Raw genomic sequence first — 25,815 nt, 5'->3', positions numbered from 1 at the left:
AACACATCTTGTTTGTATTTATCTTCAGGGTTCTAATGCTGTCACACTTCCAGCTGCACAGGCACAGATTGTGCAAGTCAGTTGACAGGAGACAGGAAGAAAGATGGCTCAGGTCTGCTGCCTCCAGGGGCTGTGCTTGAGCTCTAGAAGAAAAGTGGCGATAAGCAGAGGCTGATGAATCTTTCACTGAGGACTCTGAGGCTGAGAAGCAATTAGTATGTCTTGGAACCCAGACAAGAACATGAGAGGTTCCCCTCACTGCTTCATGGGTGTGGTTACACTGAAGAGCATCTTTGTCATGGATGTCAGTGCTGCCAAGGTGGCAATCAAATACAGAGAGTGGTGAGATGTAGTGAAGACCTTTCATGAGCAGGGGGCATTGATGGTTGTGAGGGCTGGAACCGTACAAACAGCTGAAATGATCAGATAAATCTGACAGACTAGCTCATCAATGCTTAGGAAGCACCTACTGAGGGCATGTTATGTTCCAGGGTGAGCATATGAGAGGAGTCATCTATCTTGCACTAGGAGATTCGGTTAAGAGCCAGGGAATTACAGGTCATTCTAGTTAATGTGGTTCCATTTGTTCCCTGGATGTTGACATTTCAGAAAACTTAGCTATATACCTCATTTTCTTTATTGTTTTCCAATCACCTCTATTAGCTTTAAGTCCTCAAATAAATATTAAGTATAATATGTTGTATGTCTCTTTCCTACTCTTGCTACCTTCCTCCTCTGAGGTTTCTGTTCCTGCTGGTACGACATGCAAGAGCAAGATTGCAGATACCTGGTGTACCTTCTTCAGCACATGACAGGGACCAGTGTGCTTCCTTCCACTCAGAACATGCCCAGCTTTCCTCCCCAGGCTCCAGATCCACTAAGTTACTCAGGCAAAGTGAGCTAAACCCTGCCCCTGAGATGTGCACTTGTCTAATTCAGTCCAATGGAACGAGTTTACCTTTGTAGCTGTCATGGATCATGTTTCCTACCAGAGGAATCTTGAAAAACAAGAGAGACTTAAAGGCTTCACGTCTCTCTCCATTCTTTACTTATCAGCAAAAACTGTTCTTTACATACGGTTTTGACTGACTCCAGGAGGGGGCTTAAAATAGAATCAGGGACACCTCCTCATTTCTCATAATGGAGGTCAGAAGAAAGGAGAGAATGTGGATGGAAGCAGATGTTGACAAGATTTAACAGAGAGGACAGCGGCACCCCCTCTGTCAGTGTGGGGGCAGGGTGTTTGTGAGCATGAGGGTACATGGTGGTGAGTGTCAGGGTGTAAGCTGAAGTCTGGACTCTTCAGAAAGCTGTAGGGAAAAAAATGTTTGTTCTATACTGTGGCTGTGATGTTAGACCAACCTGGGCTATTGGGACCATTTCATACCCATGCAACATTTTATTTATCTGTAGTGGAGGCTAGAAGAGTTGAGGTACATCAAAATTTCAGAAAAACCTGAACACCCCGTTATGATCCATCACATCCAAATTATTTGTTAATTAAAGCTGTGATTTTTTTTTTCAGGAATCCATACTATGCATTTTGATGGTTTCAGAGCACACACATTGTTTTTGATACAGAAAATAACACAAAAACCATTGTTACAGTAGTTGGAATATTTAATTTAAAAGCTTTGAATTTCATTTAATGTTTTAATTGCTTAATAAAAATGTTAGTATATACTTACATTTATCGAAACATATTGGACATATAACATCATCAATTTAAAGTATACGGCATGCTGATTTGATACATTTATATATTATAATATGAATGCCATTGTTTAACAATTATCACCTCTTTCATACCATATAATTATCATTGCTTTTTTTGTGGTGAATAATTAAGATTTAGTGCATATATTCACTGTCTGTGCATTAGGTCTCTAGCACTTCTGTATCTACTGGTTGCACATCTGTACCCTAAACATCTCTTCTGTTCCTCCCTCTCCCAGCCCCAGGTAACAAACATTTAAATTTAAACTAATTCCAACAGACAAACATTTCACAATCAGAAGGTAATTGATGGTTTTGTGCTGGGTCAGGTATGTTTTGAGTTACACCACCTTTGCATAGTTCCAGGCTATTCAGTATCTACCTAGAAAATCCCAATCACTCCAAACATAACATAAATTTGGGAGTTGTCATAAAAATTTTCAGAGTTCATAAAAGTTTTATATCACCAAATATACAATATTTCTAATTGTGGGAAAACCCTCCATTTTTTATGTCATTTTCCAAGGCTTTTCACTAGGTCTTCAGCCACCAAATGGTTCCCTGTTTTGTTGCTTTCCTATCACCTTGAACCTGGGCTCACCAAAACAGTTTCTTTTGACAAAACAAGCCTTCATCCTACAAAGAAATTTTTTTAATAGTGGCTAAGGAGATTAAAATTTCTCCATATGATTACAATCTACAATAACAACCAGCATTCCTCTCTCTCTCTTTTGCCTACCTGGTTTTTATCCCTACTGGTGAGACACTTATTTTTCCATACAAGCTTTAAAGAAATGTATTATTTTGTTTTCTAGCATATTATAGAGACCCTTTTTTTTTCTTCACCTGTTGTATGATTGAGTGCATAGTATAGCCAAAATCTCCCCACATGCCTCCTGAAACTCTGGTCTGTGATTGATTGACCTCATTGCTTCTCTGAGATATGTCCCTCCAGGATTTAACTTATTCTTTGTGCCTGGTTTTCAAACTATGTTCCCACTTCAGTAATAGGATGATTGAAACGCTGCTGTGTAGAGTAGTCTAGATTGAGGGTTGGCTGGGGCGGAGAAGAAGAGGCAGAAGTGAGAGAGAGAGGATGCCCCTAAGCTTTGGCCCCCCAGCCTTTGGATGGACACAGCACATTCCTACACAGAATCTCAGATAACTCCAGTGATGGAAAAGAATTGCAAAAATGGACCAGTGTTACAGATGTGAGGAATTTGGCTGCTTTACAGAAACAAACCCAATGCAAACCCCCTCAGAAGGTGACTAAAAGAATGTCACAGGGCACAAACTTCTCCCCAGAGTTAAATTGGGAAATAGTCTCTTTACCAAGCCACAGGCCCTCCTCACTCTCCCCCCATAAGACCCCTCCCCTGGTACTCCCTGAACAATTCAAGGGTTAACACTTGGCCCAACAGAGGTCCTCCATAACCCTAATCCAGTCCTGTGGCCAGGGTCTCAGTCCATGCCTATGCCCTACCAGTTGTTGATTCATATTTTGATACTAACTGGAAGGAAGGGCTTCAGCTCCCTTCCAGGAGTAGCCCTATGGGCACCACACACCAATTCCTCATTCCTCCACTAATGATGCTGAAGGACAAGGTGTCCAGAGTTCAAACCCCTCTCAGAGTTTTCATATGCTGGACACCTTTTCCCATTGAGCCCCTCAAGAAATTCCAAGATATGCAAAGCTTCAGGGTCTGATCTGTTTCTAGAAAGCCTGCTTTTGGCAATACTTTGCAGTTTGCATTTCATCTTTTCTGTTGCCTTTGGGTCCTGGTTGATTTTCACACCCTCCATGAAATGGTGGATGGTCTTTTTTTCACACTTTATTTGAAACCACTGAAAGTTGCCATATCGTAAATGGAGCACTTGCTTATCTGCAGATGTAAGCTCTTTGCTGAATTCTTTTTGGAAGTAATACTCTGCTTCTTCATACTGACCCGCCTGTGCATAGAGGCAGGCAAGAAAAGAGCAGACACTGTTGAGATTTCCATTGAGCTCATCAGCTCTCTTCAAATGATACACGGCATGCTCTATTAGTTCCTGCAACTCCTCTCTTTCCCCATGTATTACATTCTGGTCTTCATTGGGATACTCGTGGACTTTTGCCCTATAGCATACCCCAATATGGCAATGCAGGTAGGCATTGTTTGGTGAGCATTCTAGAGCCTTTTTAAGCAGTTTTATAGCTGTGTCTGGGTCATTTTTTTTTCGATACAGCATTGCTGCACCTCGAAGCACATCTGTTGCACGTGGGGCTTTCTCCACAGCTTCTTTGACTAACCTCTCTGCTTCAGCATCCTCCTTCATCTTTTGAAGTTTCAGAGCCAGGAGGACTTTCACATACTGGTTGTCAGGACTTAGATGAACGGCTTGCTTCAGCGCGTAAATGGAATTCTGAGGTGCTGGCCAGTTATCCAGACGGTAGCTCGAGATCGCCATTCCAGAGGTGAAATCTGGGTTCTCTGGGTCCTTTTCCAGACACCTTTCAAAACACACCTTTGCCCTTTGAGTGTGCTTTCCTCCACACTTTAGCCGTGACCATCCTTCCTCACTATCCATCTCAGGACTCTCCATTCTATAGGGGCTGGAATACTTCTCGCACACCTGTTTGACCTTGTCTAGATAAACCTGAGCTTCTGAGAGCCTGCCCATGTGGTAGTAGACCCAGGCGTAGTTTCCCCAGGTGACCAGACTTCGGATTTCTGCTTGGTCAGCGTGCTCTCGCTGGATCGACTCTTCGGCTTTCTGTAAGCATTCCAGCGCTGCCTCATTTTGACCTCTGTGGTGTTTTATGTAAGCCAACAAGTTGAACTGTGTTGCTTTAAACTCACTGTTCTGAAACTCAGTCTGGTAACACACTCTGTCTTCAAAATCATCCAAGGAATTTTCTCCCTCTAACAAGTTCCAGGTGAAATGGCATTTTAGTAGCCGTAGTTTGCTTTCCAAGGAGTTCTCAGTGGCCTCGCTGTAGAGAAAAGCAGAAAGATGGACATTTTGAGATGTAGCACACACTCCCCTGGCGAGATACAGGGACCACAGCAAATACAATTCTCCTTCTCTGAACTGGTGTGAATCCCAATCAAAATAACAGTGTTTCCTTTTTTATTTCTGTATTTTGGCGTATGTGCTAAAGCATGGGAAAGCAGGAATCAGGTGACTGGGCTGCAGAAGAATGAGGGGAGGGCAGTGGGCGGGTCTCCTTAAAGAAGGAGGTTCTTGTTAGGTCGCCCTGAGCTGTGCAGGGGTTGCCGAATCTGTGGACTGATTTTAGCGGAGACTATCTAATGGCTTTTTGTTTCTCTTCCTTCTCCTACCTACTTAGTGTTTCCTTTTAAATTCGGGAATTTTAGCTTCATAATTTTCTCTTGTAGTATTTTGCCATCCTGATTTTAATCTCTGTTATCCCTCTGATATTCAACGCCATTTTATCATCTAAATTTTTAATTCCTCAGTTCACCTTAATTTGTCTTTTTAAAAATCTCGATTAATTTCTATTTCCTGTCTAATTATGTCAGCTTTTCATACATCCTTAATTGATTTTCTTTGTTTAGCCAAACCTTTTTATCACATTGGCTTTGTCTTTTTATTATTTTGACATTGTAGTCTTATTTTTTAACTTTTTTACTTTAACCATTTAAATCTTAATTTCAACCAATTTAATTTCTACTCATTTTCCCCACATTTGAATTATCCTAACTTAACATTATACATGCTAGCAATGTCTAAAACTTTTATTTTAGAATAAATATAATCCCCCTAACTGACTGTTGATTTCTGTTAACATGTCTCATTGAGTTGATTTATTAATAATTTTGTATTTGTTGGTTAACATCTTTGTCCTGAAATTTATTTTTCTTCTCCTATGGTTTGCTGTCATGACTACGGGTTATAAGTGTGGCAGCAGGAGGAGGCTCACAAGACAGCTAACTTCGTATGAGAAATGCTCTTTTTCTCTAAGGGTGAACTCCCCTGGAAAGACTTCCTATTCCTTTTAGTGTTGGTCCTCAAAACAAGCAGACAAACAAACAAACAAAACCAACCAAACAGAAACAGCAAACAGACAAATAAAAAACTTGTTTGAATACCTTCAGAGATGGGTAGGTTAAAACTCATTAATAGCCCCAAATTCTTTTTTATATCGCCTGTGCATTGGAGTCCCTGAAATACTTTTTCTCACTTAAAAAATGTTTTTACGGTATATATTAATTGGCCCTTTTATCAGGAGCTGATATTCTAAATATTATGGATTCTGAAGTAGAGAACCAGTAGATAATCTGGGAAGTCATATAATGTGGCAGGGTCACTTTAGAAATATTTGTCAAGTGGAAGATGATATCCCCCCCATTTTCCTCTCGCCCTCATCTTTTGTGTTTTATTTCCCCCTCCACCCCACAGTCTGAGTGGGCCATGTCTGGCTACTCAGACACATGTGGAAGCTGGAGACGGATCTGAGAGGAAGCAAGGGAGCCAGGGGCAGTTTTCACACGTTAAGAAGAGTGCTGTGCATGCTGGGGGTCTGATGATGACCACATTCTGTACCATGTGCTGCAGAGAGTGACTTAGATGCACTTGGAGAAGTCAGTCTGGGTTTCCCATGCTTCCCAGTGTCCTGTTCTAGTCCTCCCAGGGTTGCTATAGTCCTGTGGGCGGGGGTGGGGGGGGGCGAGTCCTGTGAGCCATTCCACGAACTTTAAATCAGTGCCTGCTCCTGTTACTTAAAACAATGGAAACTTAACTACCCAAGGTAGAATAAACAAAAAAAATTGGAAGGGAAGTAGGTAGGAATTTCTACTGAGGGAGGGAAACTGTGTCCTTTGAAAGCCCCAGGCAGGTCTTAGTGAGCCAGGTTGTCCTGTCTCTTGTGTAATGTCTGGGGGTGGGGAGGGGCACTGCCCAGGAGACAGACTGGCTTGGTGTCTGCACTGTGCTAACAACAGCCTCACCCTGAAAAGTTGATGTTTAATCTCATCTACCTTCCTTCTCAGTGAGGTTACAGAAAGGCTTTTTTAAGTGCATGAGCTTTTTAGCTCCTTTCTTGTTTTATATAAGAAACAGAGAGAGGGGGAATACAGTTGAAATAATCTCATACAAAGCATATAGTCAATTGTGCATTTGCAAGAGAGACATTTAATATGTACACTTAAGTAAAATCCTTTTGAGCAGCGATTCAAAGGGCAACCAGTTTCACTGCATAATTACAGATTATTATTCCACTGGTAAATCAGAAGCTGTTCCCAGACAGACTTGTGACTTCTGTTCCTGATGCCTCTAGGAGTCCTGTTTACACAGCAGCATTTTTTTTTTTGCCTGGCTTCTAGTCTGGGTGAAAGCCACAGTGACTCTGCTCAGCTGGCTCAGAGCTGATGGCTGCCCCCATGGTGTCTGAGTGCGGTGCCAGCACCACTGAGGGGGGCCCTGTGGGAAAGGCAAACCCTTGGCACTCATCCCAAAGCTATCAAACCAGAATCTGGGGTGGCGAGAGGGGTGAGCTCAGGAACATGTCTTTAACAAGCTAAACTCTACAATGCCTGGTGACAGTGCCTGTAGCTAAACAATCAAAGAAAACTAGAAGAGAGACTGGTGGGTCTGTATTATCATGAGAAAGATTCTATGAGAAGACCATGCTGAAATTCTAAGGAGTAAGAACAACGTTTCTAAAGATTCTGAGTTACTATAGAAACAGACATCTGGACTTGTCTAATATCATTTACTTTTTCTATCAGGCACACATGGAGACTAGCAGAAAACAGTATTTTTCCAGAAGACAGACCAGGAAACTCAGAGGAGGACAACGTGTTCTCTAGGAAGGAAGTGCTGCGGCCGGTGTCCCCGGGTCCTGGAGCTCCAGGACTGAGGCTTAGGCATCCAGTCTAGTTACCCTGTCCTCAGACTGGAGTAAAAAGATAGCATCCTTCCTACCCAGTGGGCTAACCCTTCTACCCCTGAGCAAACATTTGTTTCTGGAGTGTAAGAGTATCATCCCCAATCCATACTTCAGATTGGAGGACTCTAGCCAATCAGTAGAATTCTGGAGTAAACTATATTTCTATTGAATGAGTGAATACATTTTTTCAGCCCTAATGCAAATTTAAGATGAATTATAAGCACATTAAAAGTAAATTCTACCTTCTAATGAAGTGGGTTACTGCTCTGAGTGCATTTTAAACACTGCTCAGATGCCCTAAACACTGCTAAATGCTGCTCTTAATTTGTTAAATAACTGTGGTCCATTTACACAATGGGATACTACATAGCAGAAAGAAAGAAGGAAAGAAGGAGCTCCTACCCTTTTTGACGGCATGGGTGGATCTGGAAAGCATTATGCTAAGCGAAACAGGACAGGTGGTGAAAGAGAAATACCATATTATCTCACATATAAATGGAACCTAATCAACAAAACAAGCAAGCAAAATATAACCAGAGACATTGAAATAACGAAAAATCTGACAGTAACCAGAGAGGAGAGGGGAGAGGGATAATAGGGGATTTTGGGGGGAGGCCATCAAAGAACACATATGAAGGACACGCGGACAAAGCCGAAGAGGGTGGGTTTAAGGGTGGGAGGTGTGGTGGGGTGAAAATAGAGACAACTATACTTGAACAACAGTAAAAATAAAAGAACCTTATGAAAGCCCCTCACTTAGTTCTTTCAAATAAGAAACAAAAAAGTCTCCAAAAGCAATTCCCCCAGACCCACCTTTAAATAAAGAATCTGCCTCATTAAATCTTCCTCTGTCCACTTCCTTTGTGCCTCACTCCTCTCTGAACTCAGCTCTCAGCTTCCCCACTGAGGGTCACCCTTGAAACACCTGATAGTATCAGGCAGAAAATGACTTAAGAGTAAACAACCAGCAAGCTATGAGATGGATAGATGCATGGTAAAGGTTAGAAACACACACTAAAGCGATTGGGAACTTTCCTTTTAGGAGCACGGCCTCTTGGGGCTTGCATTCCACACCACGGTAGATTAGCATTTTCAACGGGATCCGGGAAGCCTACCTCATGGTTGCTGTGCACTTTTCTTCCCGTCTGTAAGGCTGCAGTTTGGGCTACTCAGATGTTCTGCTCCTGAGATCTTCTGCCTCAGATAAATGCTGAAGAAACCTGTATATAAATGGAAGCAGCCCCTGGCTCCTTTGCTTTGTTGCGCAGGAACTGGTTTTAGGAAATGGAAATTGAAACCGAAAGTAAAATAGGCAGGGCTCTTAGGAGAAATGAATCTTGAAGAAGAACCAGCCCACAGATTCCCCTCCCCCCCTGCAGTGCATCAGAGGGAAGGTCAGCATTCCTTGCACATTTAACAAACATTTCTATAAAAAGAATAGAACTTGTAAATAGAATTAGAACTTGTAGCTCTTGAGTGAGCCCTAAAAGTAAGGATCCCAGCTGGGGTAGGCTTAGCTGTGTATGCTAATAAAAGGGTAGAGGATTGTGGAGAAGTATAGCTTTCTCCCTGCCCTGGGCAGGAAAACCCACAATGAACAACACTTTCTCTAAGACTGAATTCATATAGAACTTTGGTCGATAGTATCCCTTAGGAGAACATTTATTCAAAACTTTAATGCCCCCAAGGAATGCCTCAAATATTTGCCAATGTTACATCCTGAGAATAAAAGGAGTTTTAAGAGTAAATGATCATAGAGGCATTGGTAGGTAAAAGAGGGATGTACAAGGAAGCATAAAGGAACAGGGGTAGTGAGGCTAGTCAGCAAATGTGTAGATTAAGTGTTCTCTGCATGTATGTAAATTCCTGATTTTCTTTTTTTAAATTAGTGGTAGGAATATTTATTTCCTCATCCCTCATCAGCTGCCTCACCAAGGTCTCTGGAAGTAAAGCTTCTAGAATACTTTCCAGTTTCCAGCCAGACTCCTTTTGTGTACTTACTAAAGGGCTGCAGGCAGAGACCCCCAAACTTAGGCAAAGCCAAGCAACTAAGGCTAAAATTGCCCCTCAATGTCAGACAAGGTTAAGTATCACTATGAAATAAAACCTCTGGTCCCCACCTTTCTGAATTTCCAATCCGATTACAAGATTCAACTTCCACATATCTAAGGACAGAGGAAAGCCCTCCAAAACTAAAAAGCGTGGGGAATGGAGGAAGCCATTACTGGGAAATGGCACAACGGAAGGGTGTCTGTGTTGTCAACAGAAGCGCGATATTGCAGAGTGAGCTGTTAAAACACGTGTGCCTTTCACCTGGGTTATACTCCCATTTTTCACATTAATTAACACCTATTGGGAGCCCAAGAACAGTTTGTTGCATAACAAGTAAATTCCCTAACCGATGGAACAAACGGCAGGAGGTGGTAACATTTTAAAAATCAGTTTTGATGAATACAATTATGGATTGGTGACAAGAGTTAAGAGGCATTTTGTAAATGTTTGGGGGGATTGGGCAAGTGGGCAGTGGTAGAAGAGATGAGGCATGGGGAAAGACCCAGAAAGAGAGTCTAGTTGGTTAGGCACAGTTCCCTGCCCAGAGGCTACCCCAGGTGAACATCTCCTTTCCCAACTACTCTACACAGACTTGTGACAAGCGTTTACTTTTTTCTTTCTCCTTCCTCTTTCCTTCCTTCCTTTGAACAACATTAGCATGCTGTAAACACTCTTCTGCACTTTTATTTGTTATTTACTTTTAAAATTTTTATTCATTTTTAGAGGGAGGGAGAGGGAGAAAGAGAGAAACATCGATGTGAGAGAGAAATGTAAATCGATTGCCTCTTGTAAGCTTCCTGACTGGAGACTGAACCTGCAACCCAGGAATGTTCCCAGACCAGGAATTGAACCGTTGACCTCGCTTTGTGGGGATGATGCCCAGCCAACTGAGCCACACTGGTCAGGGCCTGCACTTTCATTTTTAAAATATTTCAGAGATAGTGTTTTATATTTTTATATTTAAAATAGCCTCTTTTTTTACATAGCTGCGTACTATTCCATATATGAAATATTAAAAATGAATTAATGAGTCCCTTAATGAGGGACACTGTTTCAGTCCTTTGTTATTATAAACAAAGATCATAAATACCCACATGTCTGCCCTTGCACACATATGGAAATACAGAATAAATTAATAAGAGTGCAATCTCTGAGGCAAAGATGGGTATGCACTCTTAGGAAAGGTGTTTTCTTTGTTCACCTGAGACCGTCTTCCTTTTGGTGTTGGTTTGCTTTATTTGCTCTTAACAGGAGCGACATTGACCATCATTTCATATGTTTAAATGAATCTTTACCAGTAATGTGTTGAAATTGTGTTTTTGAGTTTGTCATTTATTTTTGGACATTCTAAACGTATCTCTTCTATGCACTATATGTTTTAGTGTAGCTAAACTTATTAATGTCTCACACCTTTTGTGACTTCATATGTACAAATTCCAGATCCCATGACTAAAACAATTCTCTCAAGAACGTTGTATTAATTTTATGATGTCTATTGTTTAAACATGTAAAACTCTGGCTTACACGGAATGTATTTTGGAGTGTTAGGAGCGAGGAAAGAGGACCAGTGTCAGTGGCATTCTGGTCACTCGTTCACCCCACAGTGCTGAGTGTCTGTGGTGCGCCAGGCCACAGAGAGGCACTGCGGACCATGGATGGGAGTCTGGGTGATGCAAACTGAGAAACCAGAATTATGAAGTCCCAAAGTAAGTGCTTTCCCTGAAAGGAATTTTGTTAAAATATCTATATGACAGAGGAAAAGTAATTTCCAGATCTGGATGAGAAAAATATTGAAGCCTGGAAAAAAAAGATAGCAAAATGAAAAACCTAGCCATTTGGCCCCAGCTCTTTCAAGTTGGGGCTTCTCTGCCTCCCTGTTCCCCTCCCCTTGGTGACCACCAAACGAGGATTCCCCCACCCTGGCTTTCCTCTCGCTCCTCTCCCTCTCCTCTCTCTGAAACCCAGAGAGAGGCTGCAGATGCTTTCTAGGGCTTTCTGCTCTCCTGGGTGGTGGGCCCCAACTGCCCCACCATTTCCTTGCTGACCTTCCTTGACAGGGAGGCATAGGGGTCAAATCAGTCAGAAGCTGTGACTGGGCTGTCCAGCAGCATCCCAGACCTCTCAGAGCTATCAGCTGTAGGCTGCGCTTTTCTATTCTGCTCATGAATGAATCTAGGGGGTTGTCAACCCATGGCGTCTGAGGCATTTTCAGGTTGTCGTTTACTGCCGATTCTTCTTAGGTTAATGATCAGTGTTGTCTTCTCAGTCAAGGTCCTGTTGATGGTCAAGGCCGTCTGGTAGAGGCCGATGGCAGTGTCATCGCACAGCCTCTGGTAATGCTGAAAGTTGCCCTTCTGCAGATGGAGCGCGTGTTTCTCCCTGCAGGGAGATCCTTACTGAATTCATTCTGGAAGTCATGCTCCTCCTCATCATCCTGACCTGTCACGCCCTAGAAGCAGGCAAGGTCTGAGCAGGCATTGAAGTCATTGTAAACAAGACATGGCTCAGTTGTGAACAGCATTTATGTGGTTGCAATAACCTAATCACTGAATATTAATCTAATCACAGTGACTGCCATACGGGGATGGAAGGATGTGGCAGAGGAGTCGTGTATGTGTGTGTTGGGGGAGGCAGTTCTGTGTTGGATAATGCCTAAACAGTTTTTTTAAAATCAGGAATTTACAATATAAACATAATTTAGTACAGAATGAATAACATAAGAATCACTAAAAGAATTATGTATGGTTACCTCTGGGAGGTGGGAAATACAGTAGGGGACTGCTATTTCTCCTGCCTTGCAGACTATTTCAATAGTGTGAATGTGTACATTTGGTTAAACTATAAAAGAAGAAATAAGAAAGGAAAGCAGGAAGAAGGGAAAGAACTCAGGAAGGACAGAAAGAGGAAATGAGGGAGAAGAGCAAGAAGGAATGGGGAGAGGAAGGGAGGAGGGTGGGAGGAAAGTGCAGGGAAAGAAGGAAGGTAAGGAAATTGTGATACATCCATACTTTGCAACATTATTATGAAGCCTTCGATATTCACAATATAAAAGAATGTTAATAATGGGAAATTCCCACAATATAATGCCAAAAGACAAGATGAAACGATATATGTAATATATACTCTCAACTTAAAAAAAGTTCTCCCAAATTTGTTTTATAAATGTTAAAATGTTTTATTTCTGCTTGGTTATATATACTAGGCTATCTGAATTTCCCCCTTGTATTAGCTGATATTTTTCCAAGGTTTTTAAGTGTGCTCATAGTGTTTTTGTCCTTACAAATGTCCCTCATAATTGTAGTTTTGTGGGTGTTGTATGTGTGCTCTTTCGTTGTCTACAGTTCACTCAGGATGAAAAACAAAGCAGGAAAGCTAGTGTGGGCACAGGGACTAACCAAACCCAGCTTCTCTGGAGGTTCGGGGGCACCTCAGAGATGTGGGTTCTCGTTTCATCCCTAACTGTGGCTCCTAGGGAAATAATTAGCTAAATGCATTTTTAACTAAAAACAGCCACTATGGGGTTCTGATAGAGATACCTTCCATTTAAAATCATAATTAAATAACCCCAAACTCCCGACTTTTCCTTTCAAATGAAAAACAGAAAAATAAAAGCCTGTAAGAACATTTCTGCCTGGTTTGCATCCTGAACTGATGAAAATTTTCCAGCAGCAGAAGGAAATAAATTCTCCCCTCCCCCTCCCCAAAGCCTCTGGTGCCCTTTCTTCTAGTTCCTTTGTACTCCAGCCTTGGCCACTTCCGGGCTAGGATTTCTAAAGGTTTCTGTTAGGGAGAGGCTGTGTGAGCCCGGAAGTGCTAGGGACTTTAGAACGCCTGAAATACTTACCATCTAGATTAAAGTATGTTAAATATGGAAGCAGGTACTGAAACCTAGCCCTCAAAAAAAGCCTGCTTTAAGATTTACAAAGACACTAGGCACAATTTCAAGCGATCAATGCAAGATGAAAACCATTTAGCTCATGGTCGTTGGCCACGGGCTGCAGTGCAGCTGTCCTTCCTGCAGTGTCTGGCAGAGGCTGGTTGCTGCTGAGAATCAGCCTGAGCTGACCGCAGCCGCAGCAGACTCCCGAGGACAAGGAGCAAGGGTACCTCGATGTGCGCTTGCACATAGGACATGGACATTGATCTAGGCAAGCACAGCTAACTTTCAGATACTTTGGTTTCCTGCTGGGAGAAAGGAGATTCTAGCAAGAAGCCCTTTGACTTTGACTTTTCTCCCTGAGAACTCAACTGGGACAAAATGTTTTGGAGAAAGCCTGTGGAAGGAAGTTCAAGGCAGAGGAAACTTTCCAAAAGGGAGGACCACAAATGTGGCACTTAGAGAACTAGAAATCTAAATGGCCCCTGGACCTCTGTAGCTTCAGGGGAGCTGCTGTCACTGGTAACAACACTAGCTAATGATGATTGAGAATCTTTTCTCAAGGACTTATAGGACTGGCCTAATTTATTTCATTGGACACCCAAGTGAGAGACGGCATTTTTCGTAGGAATAAGAGAAGACGCAGAGAGCTTAAACTATGCTCGAGGAGACAAATCCAGGTCAGACTGACTCTAGAACCCCATTTGTTTAGTTGCGGGCCTAAGAAGAAGGCCTCTCTGGATTTGAACTTCAGGAGTTCACTTATACACTGTTGGTGGGAATGTAAATTGGTAGAGTTATTATGGAAGACAGTATGGAGCTTCCTCAAAAAATGAAAAGTGGAACTACCAGATGGTCCAGCCATTCCACTTCTGCATATGCCCCTGAAGGAGAGGAAACCACTATGTTGAAGAGATATCTATGCCCCCATGTTTGTTGCACCATTATTTACAGGGGCTCAGACACAAAATCCACCTAAGTGTCCACTGATGGATGAATGAACAATAAAGAAAATTGATCTAGGCAATTTTCTTTGTTGTTCATTAAAATTTTGATGATATTCTGATGATAAAATTTTGATATTGTTCATTAAAAGGCTGCAATTTTGTGGCCTATGTATACAATGGAATATTGTTCAGTCACAAAAGGAAATACTGTTATTGGTGAAAATGTGGATGGAACTTGAGGGCATTAAAGTTAAATGAAATAAGTCAGACAGAAACAGACAAATAATATCTGATCTCATCTATATGTGAAATCAAAAAGAGTCCAAACTCATGGAAATAGAGATCAGATCTGTGGTCGCCAGCACCAGGGGTGCAGGGGAACTGGAAGTTATGAGATAAATGAGTGCTGGGGATGTAAGGCACACCATGGTGATTACAGTTAACGTGGTGTGTTGTATTTGAAAGTTGCTAAGAAAGAAGATCCTAAAAGCTTCTCATCACAAGGGAAAACAATTGTATTTGTAACTATATGAAGTGATGGATGTTAACTACACTTATTATAGTAAATATTTCACAGTATTACACAGTATGTATATATGTGAAGTCATTATGGTATACACCTTAAACAGTATTGTATGTTAGTTATATCTCAGTAAAACTGGAAGAAAAAATAAAAATAAAGACATTATATTTAAAAAAGGAATTTCTAGGATATCTCCTTAGAGTCTGTGCAATTTGTTCTTTCCCATTTGATTCATAAGCTTTTACATTTTAAATTTGTTTTATTCCCCCCCAGAGTAGTTTTAGGTCTGGTGAAGCAGGTAGGCAATTTTTGGTGAGAATTCATAAACCCTTATGAGTAATTCAGAGCTTTTTCTAGATTTCTTGTTCTGTGTTAAAATTTGCCTGCACTGTAATGTATTCTTATAGTTGTGAGGTTTGCTGAAAGGTCTCTATTAATGACATCTGTACTCTCTTGGCGCATCCTTTTATTTGTCAAGATTCAGCTCAAAGCCCTTTCTCAGGAAACGGATGCATTTCTCCATTGGTTGTCTCTATCGCTTCTTGTGGTTTGGCTAGAAGCCCTGTTCTCGGAGTCAAGGTTGGGGCAGGCCCTTGGTTCCTGAAATCCTTCCTGAACATGGAAGTCTCCTCCACTCCCACCTTGCCCTGTTTCCTCCACCTGCCTCTGAGGTAGAAAGGCAATCTTGGGTGTTTCTCTAGAACTTGCCCCCATCCTCACTGCTGAGCAGGGCCTCCTCATCACTCTTCCTCCATCCGCCTCTAGAGAATAGTCCCTTTTGGACTAAACTCATTGGAGATTAAACTCATGAAGCTCAGAGGGAGGGAAGAAGGTGGGGTGCATATCATAGAAAAGGACAGAGAAGGTGGTGGGAGAGGCAGGGAGGGGTTCATCCATGCGCACTGGAGTCTCAGATGGACTCATCACCTCACACAGAATCTGATGACCTTGTTTTGGTCTACCTTGCCTGTATTAATGTAGCCAAGGGGCAGCTATTTTTCCGGGGGCATATCATGTTCTTGATCATAACTGATCTTTCACAGAAGTCACTCTCTCAAGTATATTTTATGTGAGCTGCAGTAAAGCAGAGGTTGACAAAAATCTCTGCTGTTCTCCATGATCCCGTGATACATGTGTGTATGTGTCTTTATACTATCTTCCATTTATGATGACACACTTATTATTTAAGTAATTTAGATATTATTTAAAAAGATATTTTATTTAATATGTAAAGTTGATGTTATATTATAAAGTGATAATATTTATATGTACATATATTATAATAATACTTAAATATCACATAAATGTAATAAAACATACCAATATATTACACATTATTTATTATGAATATGTTTTTATATAAGTAAAAATAAAATATTTTATCATATAATATTCCATTACATATTCTGTATAATATATATGAATGTATGTATCAGTAATATATGTTCTGTGTGCTTAACCTGAACTTAAGACTTTATACTTTTTACAATTTAATCATATATTATGAGATTTCTTGCTTTTCTAAAGCATCAAGCACAACTTGGAGTCTGTCTTTGTCATTTTTTTGGCTAATATTCCAAACTAACCATTTTAATTGTCACGTCCTCTAGCTCTGAAGTAAAGTAGGGCAGGTTTCCCAGTTGAGTAGCTTTGGAAAAGTTACTTAACCTCTTGCCTCTGCTTCCTACCCCATCTGGTTATTGTAAGAATTCCATGGGATAAGCCAAGATAAGCCCTAAGGATAGCGCCTGACAAAGGGTAAGCTATTGCTAAGGGTAGTTACAGGATAACATTGCCCACAGCGCCCTGGCACTGTGGCACAGAGAGACTTATCTCACAAGACTGGCTGGGGGCTTCTGGGCAGGGTGGTTCATGCCCCAGCTAGTCTAGTCCTGTCTGGACTCTAGCTTTTGGAGTCAGTCCAGCCATGACATCGCATGTTTGTCAAAAGTTTTAGTAAGGAGATCACTGTCAGCTGTTCCTTTTCTTCAGCACAGATATGAAGTCAGAACTGAGAAAACGAAACCACCCTCTTTATACTTCCCAGGAAAGAAACTCAGTACGTTATCTGAGTGAGAATTGTTCTTTCTCCCGTTGCCACACTGCTGTCACCTCACTCAGACTCTTGGCCCTAAGCCTGATTCCCACAAAGCACTTTTTCTGATCAGAGAGAGGGAGAGGGAAAGAAGAAGGCAGGGTTGTACGACAGAGTTTCCACACAACAGCATGCCATCTCATTTTCGTCACATTTACACAGCACTGTGTATTTTCAAGTTTCATTTCATTTTTTTTTCAGATAACCATTTTTTTTAAAGATTTTATTTATTTATTTTTAGGGATGGGGGAGAGAGAGAGGGAGAGAGATACACACACACACACATCAATGTGCGGTTGCTGGGGGTTATGGCCTGCAACCCGGGAATGTACCCTAGCTGGGAATCGAACCTGGGACACTTTGGTTCCCAGCCCGCACTCAATCCACTGAGCTACGCCAGGGCTAAGTTTCATTTCTAATACAGCTGAGGCTAGAACACTTATGAATAAATAAACAAAGGCAAAACAAAAATTGGGGGAGCACGTTCCCACAAAAAAGAGTGGGAAGGTGGTTGTTATTTGGGTAAAAACAACCACAGAGTAAAAGACACTAGGGAAATTCAAACTGCAATTTGTGCTTTCTTTACTTGGAGAATGAATGAATGAATGAATGAAGGCACCTCACTGCTGCCAACCCAGTCATATCCCTAAACCAAGTTGTGAATTGTGGTCGTTTTAAAGAGTTTCCTCCATTTAAAAATAATCATCAATAATATTTCAGCGATTGTTTCCTTTATTTTGTTGGCATTTTTCTGAAGAGCTCAGGGGAAATTCAGGGGTGCTGAACGCAGAATAAGTATCTTGTTCATCTGTCTATCATCTATCCTCTTCATTCATTCAGTAATTCACTCAATCAATATTTATTGAATTTCAACCACATGGCAGACATGGTTCTATGCCTCTAATATTGGAATATAACACAAATAAAAATAAAGATAGCTAACATTAACTGATCCTTAGCTGTGTGCCAAGAACTGCTTTAGCTCTTTTGTGTATACTGTGGTGTTTTAGTTCCTGGCACAGCTCTATGATATATTTTGTGATTATATCCGTCTTAGAGACCAGGAAACAGACTCCAGGGGATTAAGTAACTTGCATAAGACTACACACTAGCAAGTGGTGGATCTTTGCTTCAAACCCCTGTGTCTGGCTCCAGAACCAGACAGAAGACCAGAGTGAGGGGAGTGAGGCACCTGGGGTGTAATATTGAAGAAGACCCTTGCTCTCAGGATGGTATGAATGCTGACCCTGCACTTGCCTGGCCATGAGAGTGGGTGTCTCCTTGAATGATGTGCCCTAGGCGCCTTACTCTCCTCACCCTACCTTGTCTGGGCTCTGTTCAGCCCCCATGTTTTATGATATAGTCTCCATACATCACAGCGAGAGAGCTACTTATCAAGGGCCTGCTATACTTTGGCACAGAGTCATCAAGTCACTTGGTAGCCCTAAGTGGGCTGGAATGGGATTTAAGTTGGTCACTCGGTAACACTCCTGTACTTGAAAGACACTGAGGCCTAAAGGGTGAAATAATTTTCACCAAGTGACAGAACCAGAACTGGCAGAAATGAAACTAGATCACTAACTTCCTAGTTCCCAGTTTCATGAAGTATCTTTAATCATGCGTTAGGGTTGAGTGAGAGAAGAAGAACCGCTGCAGGGTATGCATATGAGTATGTATTTCTCACAGGAATTTGACTTTATGCAATGGCAGGAGCTGGCTAAGCAGTGTCTGTGAGGCTCCCGCCTTCCTGTGTGATGCAGGAGCTGAAAGTCCACAGCAGGCAGTAGAGAAGGGAAGATGGGTGTGATGTGGGGACAGCAGGGACAGCAGGACCTCAGTTGGCTGCATGCACCCCCAAAAAGGTGGACTGGAATCCAAGCCAGTTCTTACTGCCTCCACCCTGGATGATGTGGGGGTCCCACAGGAGAAGCTGGTGCTCTTCACCATGGAGCTAAGCTTCGTGGGATTCAGAGACCCTGTGGGAGGGTCGGGGTCTGGGGTGTTGGGCCCTGTACACCACAGTGTGGAGCCAGGAGATAAGCAACAGGGAGCTACAAACTACAAAAACACCCACCCTGCCATTCCCAAGCATAAAAAGCAGAATGAGGGCTTCTTTTCCACCCTCCAAATCACATGCAGAAATGTCTCCTGGCTCACCTTGACTGGAATCACACAAAGACAAAAATTCTGGGAAACATGGTTCAGTCGAAGCAAGTTGACACATTCCCAAGCCCCCGCAGTTTACAACTGGATGCCACTGTTGTGTGACACTTTGGGCAGTGTCTCCCTCTGACTGAATGCCTTTCCATCAGAAGAAGATGTTGAAGAATAAAATGCATTCTTGATTTCTGGGGTGATGACAGAAATAGCACCTGAAGCCTCTTCTAGTAATAAGAGCAGCACCAACAACGTAAGTCATTCTGCAACTCTGTGTGTGCTCTGAGAGGAAGAAAGCTCCCAGAAAGCCTGTCCCCAGGCAAGGCACCTTCCTCCCATCCGACGTGGAAATGCCAGTTCCTTCGGGGAGCCCCAGTCGCCCTCTGATCCTCGGTCTCTTGTCACGGTCCAGGCATCAGGGCAAAAGCCTTTTATGTTGCTGGATTTCAACAGCAACAAAGAATATTACTTTATGAGTCAAAGAATATAATATCTACCATACCAAGGGACAGATCTCAGTCAAAAATAGTTTTCAATAAAATCCCTTATTTTTTAATCAAGATGCTATAAAAATATGCATGATCTTCCCTAGTTTCTCAGCTGTCCAATGCAGAGATCTCTCTTTTTAACTTGCCCCCTGCTTTCAGGGCTGAGCAGAGCAGAGATGTGCACATGCCCCAGCTTAGGAGGGGCCGGCACAAAAGTCTGCCTGCACTCAGGCATCAGCAACATATCATATCACTGGTCCTCTTGCTCAAGTTCACCTGTCTATTTCTCTACTTATCCCCAATGGCCGACAGTGATGGCATCTATATATCGGGTTCCATTCTCATTTGGGCACTAAAAGGTGAGTTTTCTCTCTTCTCTAACAGAAACAATTGAAAGCAGTAAGTGTGCAAATAATCTTACAACAGAATGTGCAACCAGAGATAATCCTTTGCTCTATTCTAGATGCTTGCTATTGTTTTATTAAATTACATCTCACAGGCAACACTGAAACATTTCAAAACACCCCAAGATTGTCCAGTGGGCATCTGCACTCATGTCCAGGGGTCCTTGGCACCCCATCTCCATCAGTTCCGTCAGTCTGGAGCATCTCCAGGATCCAGGGAATGTGAATCTTGGCCATAATGCTGTTCTCTAGCAGGGACTGTACACTTTCTGAAGGGTCGGATAAGAACTATTTTTAGCATCGTTGGCAACATGGTCTCTGTCTCAGCTACTCAGATCTGCTGTTGTAGCTCCAATGACAGTACGTGTTCCAGTAAAACTTGACCAAAGCAGGTGGCGGACTGTATTGAGTCGATGAGCTGTAGTTTGTGTATCCTTGCTCTGGCCCAATAAGTCCTTCATGTTCACAGAGCATCTTGAGGATCTGGTCCCTAATGGTATTCACTCTACCCTTTGTAACTTCCCATTCATATTCTTACTGTAGGCTCCCTACCACTCAGGAACATCTCATTAAATATCCCAAACATGCCATCTCTGTCTATACACTGGCTAAATATTTTGACTAATTTTTTAATCAAGTCCTACAAATTGTGGCTTCCGCCTCACCTTAGCAGGCTTCTTGCAGCTCCCCACTCTACAGTATTTTTCTTAGCAGACCTCGTTCCTGGATGTCAAAAGTGTTAGTAGTCATCAGAGATGTTTTCTTAGGGTCTTTGTTAATACTTTAAAGAAGTGTGGGTGAATTGGGGTAGACACGGTTTCTTAAACAGAAAGCAAAAAGCACCAACCACATAAGAAAGCTTGGTGGCAAAACACCTGCTAGGGTTGATTACAAGGTGTCGGGTGCTGTGAGGACTTCAGTGAAGAGGTGACCACATAACATTCTACCAGGCACGAGGGTTCAGAAGTCTTTGCTGCAGAGACTTTTGGATGCTCATTGGAGAATGCTGGAATGTTGTTGGGCTGGTAGCAATGCTGGAGACTCCCAACCATTTGCATAGTCATACAAGAACAATGAAGGCTTCATTTATGGACCAGGGAGCATCTAATTAGGCTGAGCTTCATGTTACATCTCACTGTTTAGAGCTAGAGAGAAAAGTCAGAAGCAGAGATGGGAAGCCTTGAGTTATCCACCACAGGCCTTCCCTTATAAGGGGAACTGCCTTCAACAGTGGGTAGTCCCACTAAGCCAGGAGGAGAAAAGAGGTTCCACCTTGATCACTGACTTTAATATACGAAAGTGGAGAAGTGGAATGGTTGGATAAGAAGGGTTCTCAGGTCATGTCTGCAGAGTGGGAAAAATTCTGCCATCAATTTGTGATATCTGCCACAGTCACTGGATGGTGTACATTTCTCAGGTGACCTTCAGGGGCCCTCTAGTGACAAGATTCTAATAACTGAGGCAGCTGAAAGCATGTACATTTTTGAAGATGTCATTAATTTCTTTATTCTTAAGGTTAGTTTCCATGTTTATTTTGTTGAGTGTATATTAGCCATGCAGTTGACTTGGTCTTGAACATCTTGGCCAATTAAAATTCTGTTAGAGTAAGGAGGTGGAAGGGAGAGCAAATCAATTGGGAAAAGGCCACTTGTGTTGAACTGTTTGAAAACAGCTGAAATTTTCTCTGTGGTCACTATATTTACTACATTATCTTCAGCAAGTGGTCTAGGAGAGAAAAGGGAATCATGTTGCTCAGTGGCCATTCCACTGACTCTACTTGCCACTGAAAGAGACCTGCTTTACACAGGCATCAGGACTCCCATTTTAACAGAAGCTACTGGCAAAAAAGCAATGGGAACACTTCTTTTCTCCAAATAGATTTGTTGGGGATTGAAGGTAGTTCTCATCTCAGTTCCCAATAAAATAAAAGGCTATTTTCCTGTTAATAGCTCAATTCTTCAGATATCAGAAATGCTAGAAACAGTAAAGTCTACAAAATTGTGGACTGGGTGAAATCATCTGCAAGAATATCCTTTGAACCATTCAAATTCAAAAAGGCCAGACATAGGTTTTTGTCCTCACAGTTTTCTTCTAGAGGTAATACTTTCAGAATTGAAATGAGATCTTTTAAAGTGTCTACCTACCTGAAGTCAAAATAATAAAGTATATCAAAGCATGTCCATGGAAAACTTCAGCTTCCCTCTCTCCTTTCCCCATTGCCTGCATGCCTCCCAACACTCACTTTCTGCTGCAGAAAACAGAAGCATGGCCAATCCATATACCCTTGGCAAAACCCATCGAGTGTCATACATGGAAAGAATCTGGCCTGGATGTTGTGGCTCAGTGAACTGAGTGCCAGCCTGGGGAGCAAGGTGTCCCTGGTTCCATTCACAGTCAGGGCACAACCTGGGTTGAAGGCTAGGTTCCCAGTAGGGGGTGCACTAGAGGCAATCACACATTGATGTTTCTCCCCCTCTTTCTCTTCCCTTCCCCTGAACAGATAAATAAATAAATTTTTTTAAAAAGTAACAAAGAATCTATGTAAGTCCAGTTACCTGGAGGGAGGAGTCAGGACTGCTGCCTCCGTCAGGGCTCTTCCAAGCAGTGCGGGAGCAGATTTAACTGTCAGCTTAGGGTGCTGCTTCACCAGAATGGGAGAAGCCTGATGGCGACGGGGGGAGGGGAGGGAAGAGTCCCAACAGTTACTTCCTGCGTGGCTGCCCATTCACTCAAAGTCTCGCGTTCATTAAACACGTGTACTGAACCTGAGCTTGAGACTGTGCTGCAAAGAGACAGGAGGCGTGTTGAAGCCCTTTTGTGGGAGGACGCCCCGCCCCCACACTGCATCTCTTCCTAGGGCAAGATGTCCTTCCACGCTGAACACTGAAAATGTGTGAGTTTATTTTTCTCAAAGAAAAGACAGAGAAAAAGAAATGGAAATGAATATGAAAAAGAGCTCCTCCCCAAAAGAAGAAATTGAATGTCAGCTGTTAGCTTAATTACAAAAAGAAAAGCCGGCTCCTTCCATACTTAATTGCTTAGGGATGAATCCCAGTGTTCTGAGACTGGGGATAATTTTTGTTTTCTTTCCTTGTGGTTTCTGGTATTTTCTCATATTTCTATGTGTTGTTTTTCAAATAAGAAATACAAAATAAGATGCTGCTTGTTTGTTTTTAAGCACTGACTTCTGAGGAGGTAGAAGGTAGCCCTGTAGAGGAAGAAGGTAGACTGGCCACCACAGACCAGCTCAGCAGGCGGAAGAGTGGGCCACGCGCGCCCCCTAGTGGGACACCCTGTTAGCTCTTCCCACTCCTCTAGGCTTGGCTCTTGCAGAAAAAGCTCCTTGACAGCCTTCTTGGAAATGAATTTTTGGGTATGACACCAAAAGCACAGGCAATACGAGAAAAATCAACGAGTGGCACTACATCAAACTAAAAAGATTCTGAATTTAAAAAATCAACAAAATGCAAAACATATGCCTGATAAAGAATTAATACCCCAAAGCTGTAAGAAATCCATACAACTCAATAGCATAAAAGAAACAAACACCTCTCCAAAACAAACAAACAACGACAACAACAACAACAAAGCAAGCTGATTGAAAAATGGGCACAGGACTTGAATAGACACTTTTCTGAAGAAGACTTCAGAATGCTAACAGGTTTATGACAATATGTTCAGCATCAGTAATAGTCAGGGAAATGCAAATAAGAAATCACAATGAGAAATCACCTGACACCTGTTAAAATGAGTAACAAATCCCAGCACCCTGAAAAACAAAACAAAACAAAACAAAACAAAACAAAAATAAAGAGGTAACAGGTGCCATTGTGGATGTGGAAAAAAGGGAAATCCGGTGCTTTGCTGGTGGGAATATAGATGGTACCACTGTTGCGAGAGCGGTACAGAGGTTTCTCAAAATACTCAAAATTGAATTGTCCTATAAAAATAGAATCTTCATCATAAAAATAGTAAAAATAGAATAAATGTAGCAAGTTCACTTATGGTATATATCCAAAGGAGGTGAAATCACCACCTTGAAGAGATACCACACCCCATACAGTTTAGGATGAAAATACAAGAAAAAAATATGATGCCTTTAATGGGTTCTAATCCTGGAGATTTACTTTATAATTCAAATTTGTTACCCACATCTATCCAACATAAATTAGTTTTATTGATCAAATTCACTAAATTATAACATCTTACCAGTTATTTCCTTTTTAAATTGTAATTAATTTATATTTAATACCAGTTGACATTTACTATTACATTAGTTTCAGGTGTACATCCCAGTGTACAGAGATTTCTGTACCCCCAGGAAGCCCAGCACCCACCTGACAGTGCACACAGCTATCACAATGTTATGACTACATTCCCTGTGCTGTACTTTACATCCCCCTGACTATTTTGTGACTGCCAGTTTGTATTTCCTAATCTCTTCACCTCCCACCTGGCTCCTCCTCCCACCTGGAAACCATCAATTTGTTCTCTGTATCAATGAGTTTATCTCTGTTTTGTTTGTTCATTTCTTTCTCTATTTTTTCAGATTCACTCAGCACAACACCCTCTAGGTCCCTCCACATTGTCTCAAATGTTAGCATTAATTTTCTATGGCAAAGTACATTTCTATTGTATACCTGTACCATATCTTGTTTATTCATTCATCTACTGATGGATACTTAGGTTGCTTGTATATGTGGGCTGTTGTAAATAATGTTGCAATGAACTTACAGATGAATGTATCTTTTGGAGTTAATGTTTTGGATTTCTTCAGATATCTTCTTCATCCCTTTGGTCTGAGGTCGATCTCACATAGGCATCATGTGTGTGGGTCTTGTTTTCTTATCCATTCAGTGATCCTATGTCTTTTGATTGTAACATTGATTTCATTTACATTTAAACTAATTATTGATAAATATGTGGTATTTTTTTTATTAATTGTTTTCTGATTGTTTTTGTAGCCTCTGTTGTTTTCTTTTTCTCCTGCTCTCCACTCTTATATATTGATATCTTTCTGTACACGGTGTTTGGATTCCTTTATTTCTCATATAGCATCTGTAGATTTTTGCTTTGTGGTTAGCATGTGCTTTATATACACCAAACAGAGTTTGTAATAGCATATTTTAAGCTGATGATTGCTTAAGTTCAAACATGTTCAAAAATCACTACCTTTTCTCCACTCCCTCCCTCCACATTTACATTTTTAGTATTATTTTTTACTTCTTTTGTGCATGTGTGTTTGTATCCATTAGTTTATTGTAGTAATGACACAGATTTTTTCTAGTTTTGCCTTTTACCTTTGTAATAGCTTTATAGTTAGTTGATCAATCCACTGCTTTTATATGTATTTGCCTTTTTCAGTGAGAAATTTTTTTTTGCAATGGCTGGCTGTTGCTTCTTTGAAAGGACTCAGGAAGTTGCAAAGCATGAGCCAAAGCCAGTCATTCATGTGGGAAAGCCACAGTTAACAGCTGTGACTTGGGTGGGATAGAGCCTCAAGGAATCTCCAGGGTGGGACAAGCAGTGTTAACCCAGTTGATGGGGTTTCAGAGATGGATCCAGCTTGCCAGCTCAGTGACTCTATCAGGGGAGGGCTCAGAAAAAGGACAATAGCCTCTGTCCAGCTTTCTGTCTGGGAGAAAGCTGTTGTTGTTGTTTTT

At 41.7% G+C, this 25,815-nt stretch overlaps 1 protein-coding gene across 1 annotated transcript; it reads right to left on the bottom strand.

Moving 5' to 3' along the window:
• Window positions 1-1,468: 1,468 nt before the first annotated feature.
• On the bottom strand, window positions 1,469-8,918 carry IFIT2 (interferon induced protein with tetratricopeptide repeats 2). Its single transcript, XM_028514156.2, is given in 3 exon segments — window positions 1,469-3,318; window positions 3,321-4,690; window positions 8,725-8,918. Coding segments are annotated over 3 exon segments (1,404 nt in total). The 5' UTR covers window positions 8,730-8,918; the 3' UTR covers window positions 1,469-3,289.
• Between the last annotated feature and the right edge of the window lie 16,897 nt (window positions 8,919-25,815).

The sequence above is a fragment of the Phyllostomus discolor genome, chromosome 5, assembly GCF_004126475.2.
Source record: "Phyllostomus discolor isolate MPI-MPIP mPhyDis1 chromosome 5, mPhyDis1.pri.v3, whole genome shotgun sequence".
Classification (NCBI taxonomy): domain Eukaryota; kingdom Metazoa; phylum Chordata; class Mammalia; order Chiroptera; family Phyllostomidae; genus Phyllostomus; species Phyllostomus discolor.
Note: the sequence above shows the minus strand (reverse complement) of the source record. Positions and strands in the feature narration are given on the sequence as shown.